The sequence below is a fragment of the Silene latifolia genome, chromosome 11, assembly GCF_048544455.1.
Source record: "Silene latifolia isolate original U9 population chromosome 11, ASM4854445v1, whole genome shotgun sequence".
Classification (NCBI taxonomy): Eukaryota; Viridiplantae; Streptophyta; class Magnoliopsida; order Caryophyllales; family Caryophyllaceae; genus Silene; species Silene latifolia.
Window position 1 is genome coordinate 122,939,891 of NC_133536.1, and position 12,265 is coordinate 122,952,155.

The window sequence follows — 12,265 nt, forward strand, 5'->3', positions numbered from 1 at the left end:
TGTTAACAAAAAACTCTTATTATTTGATTTTGATATAACCCTCATATGGATATGCTGTGCACTATAAGATAAGAATTGAACATCAAAACAATTGGGTTTCCAAAAGATCCAAATCCTTCCTCCCTTATGCCAACTGCAGTTGGTGGAAATACTCCAACCATCACAAATAGAGGTGTTCCTATTAAGTAATGAACTAGGTTTAAGTTTAGTTTCAAGTAACCCAAACAAACCCACCCCCTGATTGTGCAAAAACCACTTTACCACCTTCTGCTTATTCAGGTCATTGAGACCCCGGACATTCCAAAAACCTATGCTATACATTAGGAGGATTGTCAGGGGGGTCTTTTCCACTATCCACCTGTTGGGGCTGGTGTCCTTAACAGGTAGTGCAAGGACTTATAAATCTCTAAAAGGATCAAAGGGCATACTTTTGGTATTATTATCAGTTGATCCACGTTTATCAATAACGGTTGGCTTGCTAGATAAGTTTGACGTTATTGTCATACAGATGGCGGTGATCAACTGGTCCCTAAAAGTCACGCCTATAGGATACGTTTGAGAGATGTGACGGTATGAAAATACAGTCATGTAGATGCCAAAATTGACTAACCAGTTAGTCTGAGTTATTTGACTAATAATTAGTCAAAATGTGATGTTGAGATATTTTATTTAATACGGATTAAATAATAATGGCTAAGGCGAATTAAGCAGTTAATTCGTAAATTGAATATAAGCGTTTTATATTTAATTAAATGTATATTGAATATAATTATACAATATTGTCTTTGTCGGACATGTATTAATGATTCAACTAATCCGTGGTATTAGTTGATGCTTTAATATCCGATAACCGATGACAGTTTATAATGAAACCGCATCATATACATTTAGAATTTAACGAACCGGACCACGAGTTAAAATGAAGAGGAAATGGAAAAGCCCATCTCCTCTCCTTGGACTCGGTTTTGGCCGAATGGTATAGACAAAAGAGAGCTCTCTCTCTTTTGTAACCTAAGGCTAATTCATTTGTTAAAAAATTAGGGTTTTTGGAGATCATTTTTCTCTGAAAACCTAGATCTCTCATCTAAGCAAAAACTCACAAAACAATCCTCTCAATATTGCAAGGCAATTAGAGGATTCATTCTAGCACGAGGGCATTTCTCGGACAATCTTGGGTGCAACAATTAGGAGGAGATCTACTTTGATCTCTCATTGCCGAATTGCACTAGGACCGGAGGTTATTGCTTAATCTTTATCGTTTCCTTGTTATTTTCGTTTTATGACTATAAATCGCGTATTAAATTTGCGTTATAATCCTATAAAGAAAGGGTTTTATACGGATATTACCCTACAAGTGGTATCAGAGCGAGGCCACGTAAATTTTTCTATGTGATTTTCATCAAACGGATTTTGAATAGGTAATTTTTTTTTTAAAATCCTCACGGCTCAATTTTTTTTGTCGGCAATTATTTTTTTTTGCTGCGTTTTTTTTTTTTGTGTTTTGTGCCTTGGGATCCGTGTCTTGTATACACGGTGATGGTTGTCTTTTGTTTTGTTTTCATTTTGATCTTTGCATATTGTTTTGTAATCGATATTCATCGCAATATGTTAAAGATCCATCAAAATGATTGCATAAAATTTCGTGTGGCACAAATTTTTGTCTCGAAAAATTCTTGAAAACCGTGTGGCCTCAAGTCACGGCCTGTTTTTCTGTTTTTTTTTTCATTGATTTGCGTGCCACACAATTTTGTTAGATCGTTCGATCTCTTGTTTTCAATCGTTCTTCACATGTTGTAATTTTAACCGATAATTATTGCAATATGTTGAAGATGTAACAATTGTAGTTTGATTTCTATACGGATTAGATTAAAATTGCAATTGTGTTTTATCAAACCGTTTTGTTTTGATCTCTTGTTGCTCACGTTTTTGAGCCGAAATTATTTTTTTGATTCCTTTGTTGCTCACGGCAAACAGCAGCAATTTTAAAAAAAAAAAAAAAAAAAAAAAAAAAAAAAAAAAAAATCTGGTACTGTTCACGTACAGCAGTACAGAAGAGAAAAAAAAAAAAAAATTGTTTGTTTTTTTTTCTTTCGGCCTTTGTTGCATAAAACGTTTTTTTATGCTCTCGCTTGTTAGTGAAATGGTTCACCCACGTAAAATTAAGTTACTTTAAAACGATTTATGGTAACGGATTATCTCGGATTAAAATTAACTTGGCTAAAGCGGTTTTGTCATGTAATTTTAATTATCTTTGGTGGTTTGGATAAAATTTTAACATAATTACGGAATTATGTCACGAATAAATTTCATTTAGTTGATGCATTTTATTCATCGTTATTGTTAATTGTTTTGAATGCTTTTAATTACGTAATTAATTTATTTTTGCAAACAGTTGTAACTTAGTGTGGCCTTAGTAGAACGTGTTACCGTAATGATGGAACACGGTCTTGGTTGTATTTTGAGATCTCGTATCTCCATTTTTATTTCTTTTAATTACAGTTTTTATTTAGAATGTAAATAGGTTTATATTTGTAAATTTTAAATTGTAATCTTTGAGAAGACCAAAGATGGAGACCGGATGCTCACTCCCGCTACTGGATCAAGATGGAACATCAAGACAAGCTTCTCGGGTCCAACGGTGGATTCCAAAGTTGTTTTATGTTCTTTTTATTAGGATAGGCCACACTAGGAATTTTTATTTACGTATTGCATTCTTTTATTTATTTTTCGTAACGATAATATGCATCATATTCCGCCTAAAAACCAAACCACCTAATTATTGCATGAAAACTGACACATATAGAGGTCACGAGTTAGTTTTCTTTGACATTCTCATGTCACACGTTTTTTTTTAAGCCATCACCCAAATTAATTCATTCACGCAGACGCTAGTTATTCGTTCACTTAATATGAATTATAATTTAGTTGATGGGATCTTCCTCGTACAAACAAAAATTGAGAACGGTCTTTATAGGTCAAACTCCAATGAGTCCCTTCTTCGTCGGTAGGCATAATATGACCCCTTCTACGTCGGGTAAGTTGGAATCGATTGACCTATTTTATCTCAACACTATGGTCACTCGTACGATCCTGTGACTATGGTGGACTATAGATAGGATTTACGGAAATCTATCGACCAAGAGTTCTTACGGAAGAATTAGCTAAACAGTTGGCTTATCAATTTACAGAAATTGAGTCTTGGGATCACTTGTATCATTCTTGAGGGAGATTAATTATGCAAGTGCAAGAGTCTACATGTTAAAATGAATTTTAAAATAGACTTAAATCACCTCGATGAGTTGCTTATTTCGTTTTTGTTTTTCTTTCTTTTTCAGTGTAGATCACGAACTTTTAAACTGCTAATAACAAATGGCTGATTCTACTGATAACCCAATGCCAAGTGCCACATTGGACCGTGAGTCCCGGCTTCGGATCTTCATGAATCGGATGAATCGGTCTACTCGATCGAAGAATGATGGATCAAACTTCGCGGACTGGGAGGTGGCATTACGGAATGCTGCCGCTGCTGACGGGAAGCTCAAATATCTATTAGAGCCCATCCCGGCAAACCCAGGTCCCACGGCTAGAGCTGGTGAAATCACCAAGTTTAATGATTTCTGTATGGAAGCGGGTGCGATTAAAAACGTACTCATTTTTGCAATGGAACCCAATTTGCAGAAACACTTCATAGCCCATGGTGCGAACAAGATTTTCACCACGCTCACCAAGGAATTCTCGAAAGCACCGAGAATCGTGACCTATGAGCATACCACTCGCTTCTTTGATGCGAGACTCCAGAAGGGCCAACCAGTTAGCCCACACATTCTCAGCATGATTGAAAATGTCGAGAAGCTGGAGACCTTTGATTGTAAGATCAGCGAGAACATTGTGATCGACCGCATGCTTCACTCACTCCACGATGGTTTTTCGCAATTTAGAGCGAATTACTATATGAATGATTTGAAGAAAAGTCCCCATGAACTGCACTCCCTTCTCGTACAGACCGAGAAGGACATGAAGTTCAGTGGGAGCAATAAACAGGATGTTCTCGTCGTGACAAACAAGGGAAAGGGTAAGGGCAAAGCTCAGGCAAACCTAGCAGTAGGTAAACCGAAGTTCAAGAAGTCGGGTCCAGGTAAGAGTGGGCCTGGTGAGTCGAGCACCTCATCAGGCGCGACAAAGAGCAAAACCGAAAACATGGAATGCCATCACTGCCACAAGACTGGGCATTGGAGGCGGACATGTCCTGTTTATCATGAGGACATAAAAGCAGGTCGCGTTAAACCTGTTGGGCCTCCGAAATCTCGAGCCTCTCGTAAAGGGTGAGGTTGACCTGCGTGTTGGGAATGGAGCAAGAGTGGCTGCCGTCTCAAAGGGGACATATGTGATCCAGCTTCCTAGCGGATTTGAGTTGTCTTTATATGACTGCTATTATGTACCTAGTCTTTCGAAAAACATTATTTCAGTTTTACGCACTTGACAAACTTGGATTTTCATTTGTAATAGAGAATAATACTTGCATTTTCTCATTACACGATATGATTTATGGCAAGGCGGTCTCCATGAACGGAATTTATGTTTTAGATCAGACGACCGAAATATTACACGTAATGAATAAAAAGTTAAAGGTTGGTGACAAAGATCAAACGTATCTATGGCACCGCTGTATGGGACACATTAATGAGAAACGCGTAAAACAGCTCATTAAAAATGGAGCTATCTCGGCCTTTGACTTTCAATCATTTGGCACGTGTGAATCATGTCTCATCGGTAAGATGACTCGGATTTCCTTCAAAGGTGTTGGAATGCGCGGCTGCCGACCTATTAGGGCTCATACACACGGATGTATGTGGTCCTATGTCAATCACCGCACGAGAAGGCTATAGGTATTTCATCACTTTCACGGATGATTTAAGTAGATATGGCTATGTCTACTTAATGAAGCACAAAAGTGAATCCTTTGAGAAATTCAAGGAATACCAAAATAGGGTACATAACCTATTGGGTAGAAAGATTAAAACACTGCGTTCAGATCGTGGTGGCGAGTATCTTTCTCACGAGTTTGATCAACACCTTAAAGACTGTGGGATTGCCCTACAGTTAACTCCACCTGGAACACCTCAATTGAATGGTGTGTCCGAACGGAGAAATCGAACACTACTTGATATGGTTCGATCCATGATGAGTCACACCGTGTTGCCCGACTCATTATGGGGTTATGCTCTTACGTCATTTGCTCTAATACTTAACCGAAGTCTGTCTAAAGCTGTTAACAAGACTCCATATGAACTATGGAAGGGAACGGTCCCCAACTTGTCCTTTATACGGGTTTGGGGCTGCGAGGCTTATGTCAAGTGGAGACACGAGGATAAGCTCGGCCCGCGATCGGTCAAGACATACTTTATAGGTTATCCTAAAGGAACACTTGGTCATTACTTCTATTCGCCAACCGAACAACGTGTTTTTGTTGCGGCTAGTACGACATTCTTAGAGAAGGAATTTCTCGAGAATGCAAAGAGTGATAGAACCTTCGACCTGTCGGAGATTCCAGAACCAAATACCGAGCAACCATTGGAGGAACCTATTCCTTCAATCCCGGCTACGGTTAACATTCCTGAGGAACCTAGGAGGTCGGGAAGAGTCTCTATTCCTCCAGACAGATACATTGGTATGGTCGAGGAACATGACATAGATGACATTCTACTCTTAACAAGTAGTGAACCCGCAACCTATAAAGGTGCCATGACTAGTTCTGACTCAAAGCTATGGCTTGAGGCCATGCAATCCGAGATGGACTCTATGTATGAGAACAACGTATGGGATCTTGTTGACTTACCTGCTAAGGTTCGTCCCCTTCAATGCAAATGGCTTTACAAGATAAAGCATTCTGTGGAAGGTCAACAAGATATCTATAAAGCACGACTAGTTGCTAAAGGTTTCACCCAAGTGCCAGGTTTGCACTACGATGAAATTTTTGCACCCGTAGTCATCTTTGCGTTCCATTCGGATTATCTTAGCGATCGCCGCTTTTCATGACTATGAAATTTGGCAAATGGATGTGAAAACCGCCTTCTTAAACGGCTTTTTGGAGGAAGAGTTGTACATGGTACAACCCGAAGGTTTCATTGATCCACAACATCCTAAGAAAGTGTGCAAGCTTAAGCGTTCCATTTATGGACTTAAGCAAGCATCTCGGAGTTGGAATCATCGCTTCGACCAAGTGATTAAATAAAATGGATTTATTCGATCGGTCGAGGAACCATGTCTTTATATCAAGTCGAGTGGGAGCAAGATTGTTTTCCTAATATTGTATGTCGATGACATACTCCTGATTGGGAATGACATACCTCTCTTAACTTCGGTGAAAGTATGGTTGAAAAACCATTTCCAGATGAAAGATCTGGGAGAGGCACAAAGAATTCTAGGCATCCGTATCTATCGAGATAGATCACGACGGATGCTATCTCTCAGTCAGGAGTCTTACATAGACAAAGTCCTAGAGAGATTCAGCATGACTAACTCCAAGAAGGGGTTTCTTCCCATGGCTCCAGGGGTGCATTTGAGCAAGTCTCAGGCACCGGAGACAGGAAGAGAAAGAGCGCATGGCACGGATACCTTATGCCTCGGCAATAGGATCTATCATGTATGCCATGATATGCACACGTCCGGACGTGGCATATGCATTGAGTATGACAAGTCGATTCCAACAACATCCAGGTGAACCATATTGGTGGTGTCAAGAACATTCTTAAGTACCTACGGAGGACTAAAGATTGGGCATTGACTTATGGAGGCGAACAAAAGCTATGCGCAACCGATTCTGTGCAGATGCTAGCTTCCAAACGGATCGAGATGACTCGAAATCTCGGTCTGGATTCGTTTTTACTCTTAATGGCGCTGCGATCAGTGGAAGAGTTCGAAACAAACTGTTACAGCGAGATTCTACGACCGAGTCCGAGTACTATGCCGCGTACGAAGCTACAAAGGAAGCGATATGGATGCGTCAATTCTTACATGGACTATCGATAGTGCCTAGTTCGAATGACCCGATCACCATCTATTGCGACAATAGTGGTGCCATCTTCCAAGCTAAGGAGCCTAAGTCTAGCAACAAGTCTAGACATGTACAACGGAAAGCTCATCTAATCCGAGATTACGTGGAGCAAAAGGAAGTAGTGATAGACAAGATTGCTACCGATGATAACATAGCAGATCCTCTCACTAAAGCATTACGACAAGATAAGCATGAAGGGCATGTTAATTCCATGGGAATTAAACGTGTTCCTAAGTTGTAGTACTTTTTATGGATTAGATTCATTCCCTTTTGTACTCTATACGACATCATCGTTTTGATATTTTATATATATTTTGTTTTTCATGTGGATTTGTACGACAAATTTTGAACACCACAAAGTGAATTGAACAAACATTATATTTTTCAGTCCTTAATTGCCCACATGAGCTGATAACTCGGCAATTATTTTGTGACGTTGGTTGATGGTGGGTTCAACGAGCCATAAGTCAACCAGTTTGGTGACCAATCACGAGGCGATTTATACGGATATTTCGTAGGACACAATTGTGACATCGACGTGGAGTCCTAAATGTTTTATAACATTCGGTGCCGGTCGTGGATAGGACCTCCATGGTGATCCTAAGAGTCGATTCTTTTGACTATCGACTGTCTCTTGAGACTAAGGCGGATTTTGGGTGACTTTGGTTTCTTTCTCACGGTCATCCGTAACAGGGGGCCAAGTAGATTGTTTCGGGTCATTTCATGCTTTGTGCTTAGATCGGAAGGAGTTCGAGTTGAAGGAAATATTCAGCCTTTATCGGGTACTCGATATTTCTCAGGGCCACTCGAGGAGTCAGAATCGAAATGCATGGCCATGCTCGGATACGGATTCGTTTTATCAGTTAAGTTACTCTCTAGTCGGGGAAACCACTCTTGATCCAGATCGATTGTAAAATACGACCTTTGCGGATCCAGATCTACAAATTGTTTTACATTGAGTGGGAGAAATTTTAAATGAATATGAGAATCGGTTATCGCACATACACTTGTTCGGACAAGTGGGAGTTTGTTGGAGCTTGTGTCCTCCAGTTAGTGCGGATAACGTCATTGCACATACACTTGTACGGACAAGTGGGAGCTTGTTGGGGCTGGTGTCCTTAACAGTTAGTGCAAGGACTTATAAATCTCTAAAAGGATCAAAGGGCATACTTTTGGTATTATTATCAGTTGATCCACGTTTATCAATAACGGTTGGCTTGCTAGATAAGTTTGACGTTATTGTCATACAGATGGCGGTGATCAACTGGTCCCTAAAAGTCACACCTATAGGATACGTTTGAGAGATGTGACGGTATGAAAATACAGTCATGTAGATGCCAAAATTGACTAACCAGTTAGTCTGAGTTATTTGACTAATAATTAGTCAAAATGTGATGTTGAGATATTTTATTTAATACGGATTAAATAATAATGGCTAAGGCGAATTAAGCAGTTAATTCGTAAATTGAATATAAGCGTTTTATATTTAATTAAATGTATATTGAATATAATTATACAATATTGTCTTTGTCGGACATGTATTAATGATTCAACTAATCCGTGGTATTAGTTGATGCTTTAATATCCGATAACCGATGTGATTTATAATGAAACCGCATCATATACATTTAGAATTTAACGAACCGGACCACGAGTTAAAATGAAGAGGAAATGGAAAAGCCCATCTCCTCTCCTTGGACTCGGTTTTGGCCGAATGGTATAGACAAAAGAGAGCTCTCTCTCTTTTGTAACCTAAGGCTAATTCATTTGTTAAAAAATTAGGGTTTTTGGAGATCATTTTTCTCTGAAAACCTAGATCTCTCATCTAAGCAAAAACTCACAAAACAATCCTCTCAATATTGCAAGGCAATTAGAGGATTCATTCTAGCACGAGGGCATTTCTCGGACAATCTTGGGTGCAACAATTAGGAGGAGATCTACTTTGATCTCTCATTGCCGAATTGCACTAGGACCGGAGGTTATTGCTTAATCTTTATCGTTTCCTTGTTATTTTCGTTTTATGACTATAAATCGCGTATTAAATTTGCGTTATAATCCTATAAAGAAAGGGTTTTATACGGATATTACCCTACACCACCACCTCCACTACAGTCCCCCCAGGATTAGCAGAGCGGTTAAAGGCATCCAGAAAAGTGTAATTGCCAAACTTCCCAGATAGCCTTACCCTAACCATGTTCTCCTGCGTATTCATTCGAAAGATATTCTTAGCAGGGGTAGATTGGACAACTGGAGTAGCCCTCACAGCAGACAAAGGTGGAAAATTTGCAGGAGTAAGCATAGTAGGAGATAAGACAGCAGTCTCCTTTGTCTTCTGTACAGGCCTCCAAACCTGTTTCTGCTGCTGAGGCTTAACATTCTGAGTACTGGTCTTGCCTTTCTTCTTGGTGGGCTTCCTACACTGTGAAGAATTATACCCCATCCCCCCACAACTAGTGCAGGAAATAGGTTTCCATTCATACTCCACCTTCACATTCACAACATGCCCATTCTCATCTAAAAATTGGATAGTCTCAGGCAAATTCTGATCCATTGGTAATTCAAGCATAACACGAGCATAACTCAACCTCACCTTATCAATGGTATCCTTATCCTGTTGAACATAATTCCCCACCAGATTAGCAATTCTAGGGAGACAGTTACCCCAGAACTTAAGAGGAATCCCATACATTCTAATCCATACAGGAACCACCGCAACTTTTTCCTTCACAAGTTCCATATCCACAGACCAAGGTTTAATTATAATGGGTTTATTATCATACAAGTAGTAACCAGAATGAAGCAAAGCATGCTTACCAGCAGATTTAGTAAGTCTAACGATAAACACACCATTATCCATAAAAGAAACCCTCTCAATACCAAATTTCTCCCAAACACGGTACACATAATCTTCAACTGCATCCCAAGGGGGGTTTGCACCCATAATGTAACAGACAACAGAATTAGACCAGAAAGCTACCTCAGTTTTAATATCATCATGAGAAAATTGTAGTAGCTCAACTGGATCCTCCTCTTCAAGTATAGTTTCCATTACTGGTACATCCTTACCCCCTTTCCTCAGAAGCCATCCCGCTGACTCCACAGGATCCGCAACACTAAGATCCAAAACAGGGACACCTTGAACTTCATTCATAGGCTTAGTTTTACCAGTATCCACAGATGAAGGAACCCGAAAGTTTCCATCTTTAGACTGTTCTGTAGTTGTTGTCGAATTTTTTTGATTTTTTTGAGCTGATCTAGTAAGCAATAATGGCGAAAATCTATTTTGGGAAGATGGTTTAACAGCCGTCATTGCAGAAAACTAGGTTAGGATTTCAGAGCTTTCTCTCTCTTCATTATCTCTCCTCATTTTTGGTAACAACAGTAGTTCACTCATCTTCATCTTCTTCTATTTTTCACTTCTATTTTCTTCTTCATCTCTCTACTTATGTCGACATCATCCTCAATATGGAGAAACCATCCAATTGAAGGACTTAATTTTAAGAATCAATGTTGCAATCGTTGTGGCAAAAACGCTATCATCAAGATTTTCGGGTCAATTAATAATCCAATGAAAGCGTATTTTAAGTGTTTAGATTGCAATAATTTTGTGTCGTGGTTGACTGAAGATCATTTGACAATAAAAAAAAGGTTGAAGATAGCATGTAAAGATGAAGGTGATGATGCATCAAGTGGAAATGTCACGAAAGAGCAAGTGATAGGTTTAAAAGAAGAGATTCCGGGTTTGTCATGACTGCCCTTAGTTTAACCGGGTCACTGTTTCTCACACCGTCAACTAATTCCTCAAACAAATCACCATCATTTATCGGCATTTGTTGAGGAATATCATACACCAATGTCTTCCAAAAGACATGAATATGCTCGAGATGGACCCTCCTACCTCTTTTGTGCAAAGATACCAAATTGCATGCACAAGGTAATCCATGAGACGTTCGTAGCACGTGTCGGCATCCATCCACCAACCCGAAACCCAAACCAAGGCCTCTTTAAAGTTCTTTCTCCATTAACTCTATGGCCTTTGTAGACACGTTCCCTTGCAATAAGGAGAAAGTACGGGATGTTATCCTTGGATTACCCATTTCATCTTTGAGTTCTTTCTTAATCTTAGAGTGTTGACCTTCTAGCATGCCGTGGATACGGGACCACATGGTGTCAAGTGTGAGATGACTTGATTTCAACCAAGCCTTCAATAGAGAATGTGCTGACTCAACACGGGAAGTTTCCATGTTACCAAGATGGAAGACCTCGTTTGTATAGCATAAAACGAACTTCCCTGCATGTTCACCCCAAGCTCTACGTTTATAATCGGACATACATCTCCACTTACAACAGAAACACTCCCAAGCGTGCTGAAACGCTTCCTCAATAACTGCATTCACCTTATTCCAACCGTCTTCTGCATTTGTGATGACATGTGACTTCATACCCTCAGTACTGTATAATGTCAAGGCTTTTGCATTGATGGCTTTGTTCACATGCCATCGACACAACAAATGATCAACCCCGGGAAATACTGCCGCAAGAGCGCTGATCAAACCCAATTCCCGGTCGGTGACAAAAACAGAAGGGAGCGCTCCGGTGACATCTAAAATGTCAGCAAACTTCTTCAACAGCCACTTGTAATTCTCCTCAGACTCGGTAGGAATCATCGAACATGCAATTAAGAAGGACGATCCAGTGGGTGTCACACCAACCATCTCAATGAGTGGATTCTTGTAAGTGTTGGTTTTATAAGTCGAATCCATGATAACCACGTAAGAATAAGCCCGGAACAACTTCACAGAATTAGGATGTGCCATGAAAATGTGAGTCAACTCTTTTGAATCGGAATCAATCTCATGCCAATGGACGTATTTCGCTTCTACCGCTAGAGCCAACATTTGCTGAGAGGTGTTTCTTTTACCCCTAACTTCTTTCCTAATTTCCTTGTTTCATTATATAGTTGGGTGCTTGACGGTTGAGGGTTGATGGGGTTTTCAAATGAAGACCATTTTTAATATCCCTCGGTAGAACCCCGGCCATTGTTTCTTGCCTAACATATGCCTTCTCTTCCGCGTCCAATCCCGCAAAGTGCCGATCTCCGTCTTTATAAACGGCTACATTGTGGTTGTGTAGTCCACCACCCTCGGAGGTTACAATGTTCCACACTGAAGAGTCTATTGATCCAAAATACTCAAGAGGGGGGGGGGGTGA

At 39.9% G+C, this 12,265-nt stretch overlaps 1 protein-coding gene across 1 annotated transcript; it reads right to left on the bottom strand.

The window, feature by feature from the left end:
- Nucleotides 1-11,058: 11,058 nt before the first annotated feature.
- LOC141613926 (protein FAR1-RELATED SEQUENCE 5-like) lies at nt 11,059-11,952 on the bottom strand. The gene has a single exon (XM_074432668.1). The coding sequence runs from the start codon at nt 11,950-11,952 to the stop codon at nt 11,059-11,061; it is 894 nt and encodes a 297-aa protein (XP_074288769.1).
- Nucleotides 11,953-12,265: the final 313 nt, after the last annotated feature.

Bases quoted from the DNA above. Each gene is read 5' to 3' on its own strand.
- LOC141613926 (XM_074432668.1), bottom strand. From the start codon at position 11,952: ATGTTGGCTCTAGCGGTAGAAGCGAAATACGTCCATTGGCATGAGATT.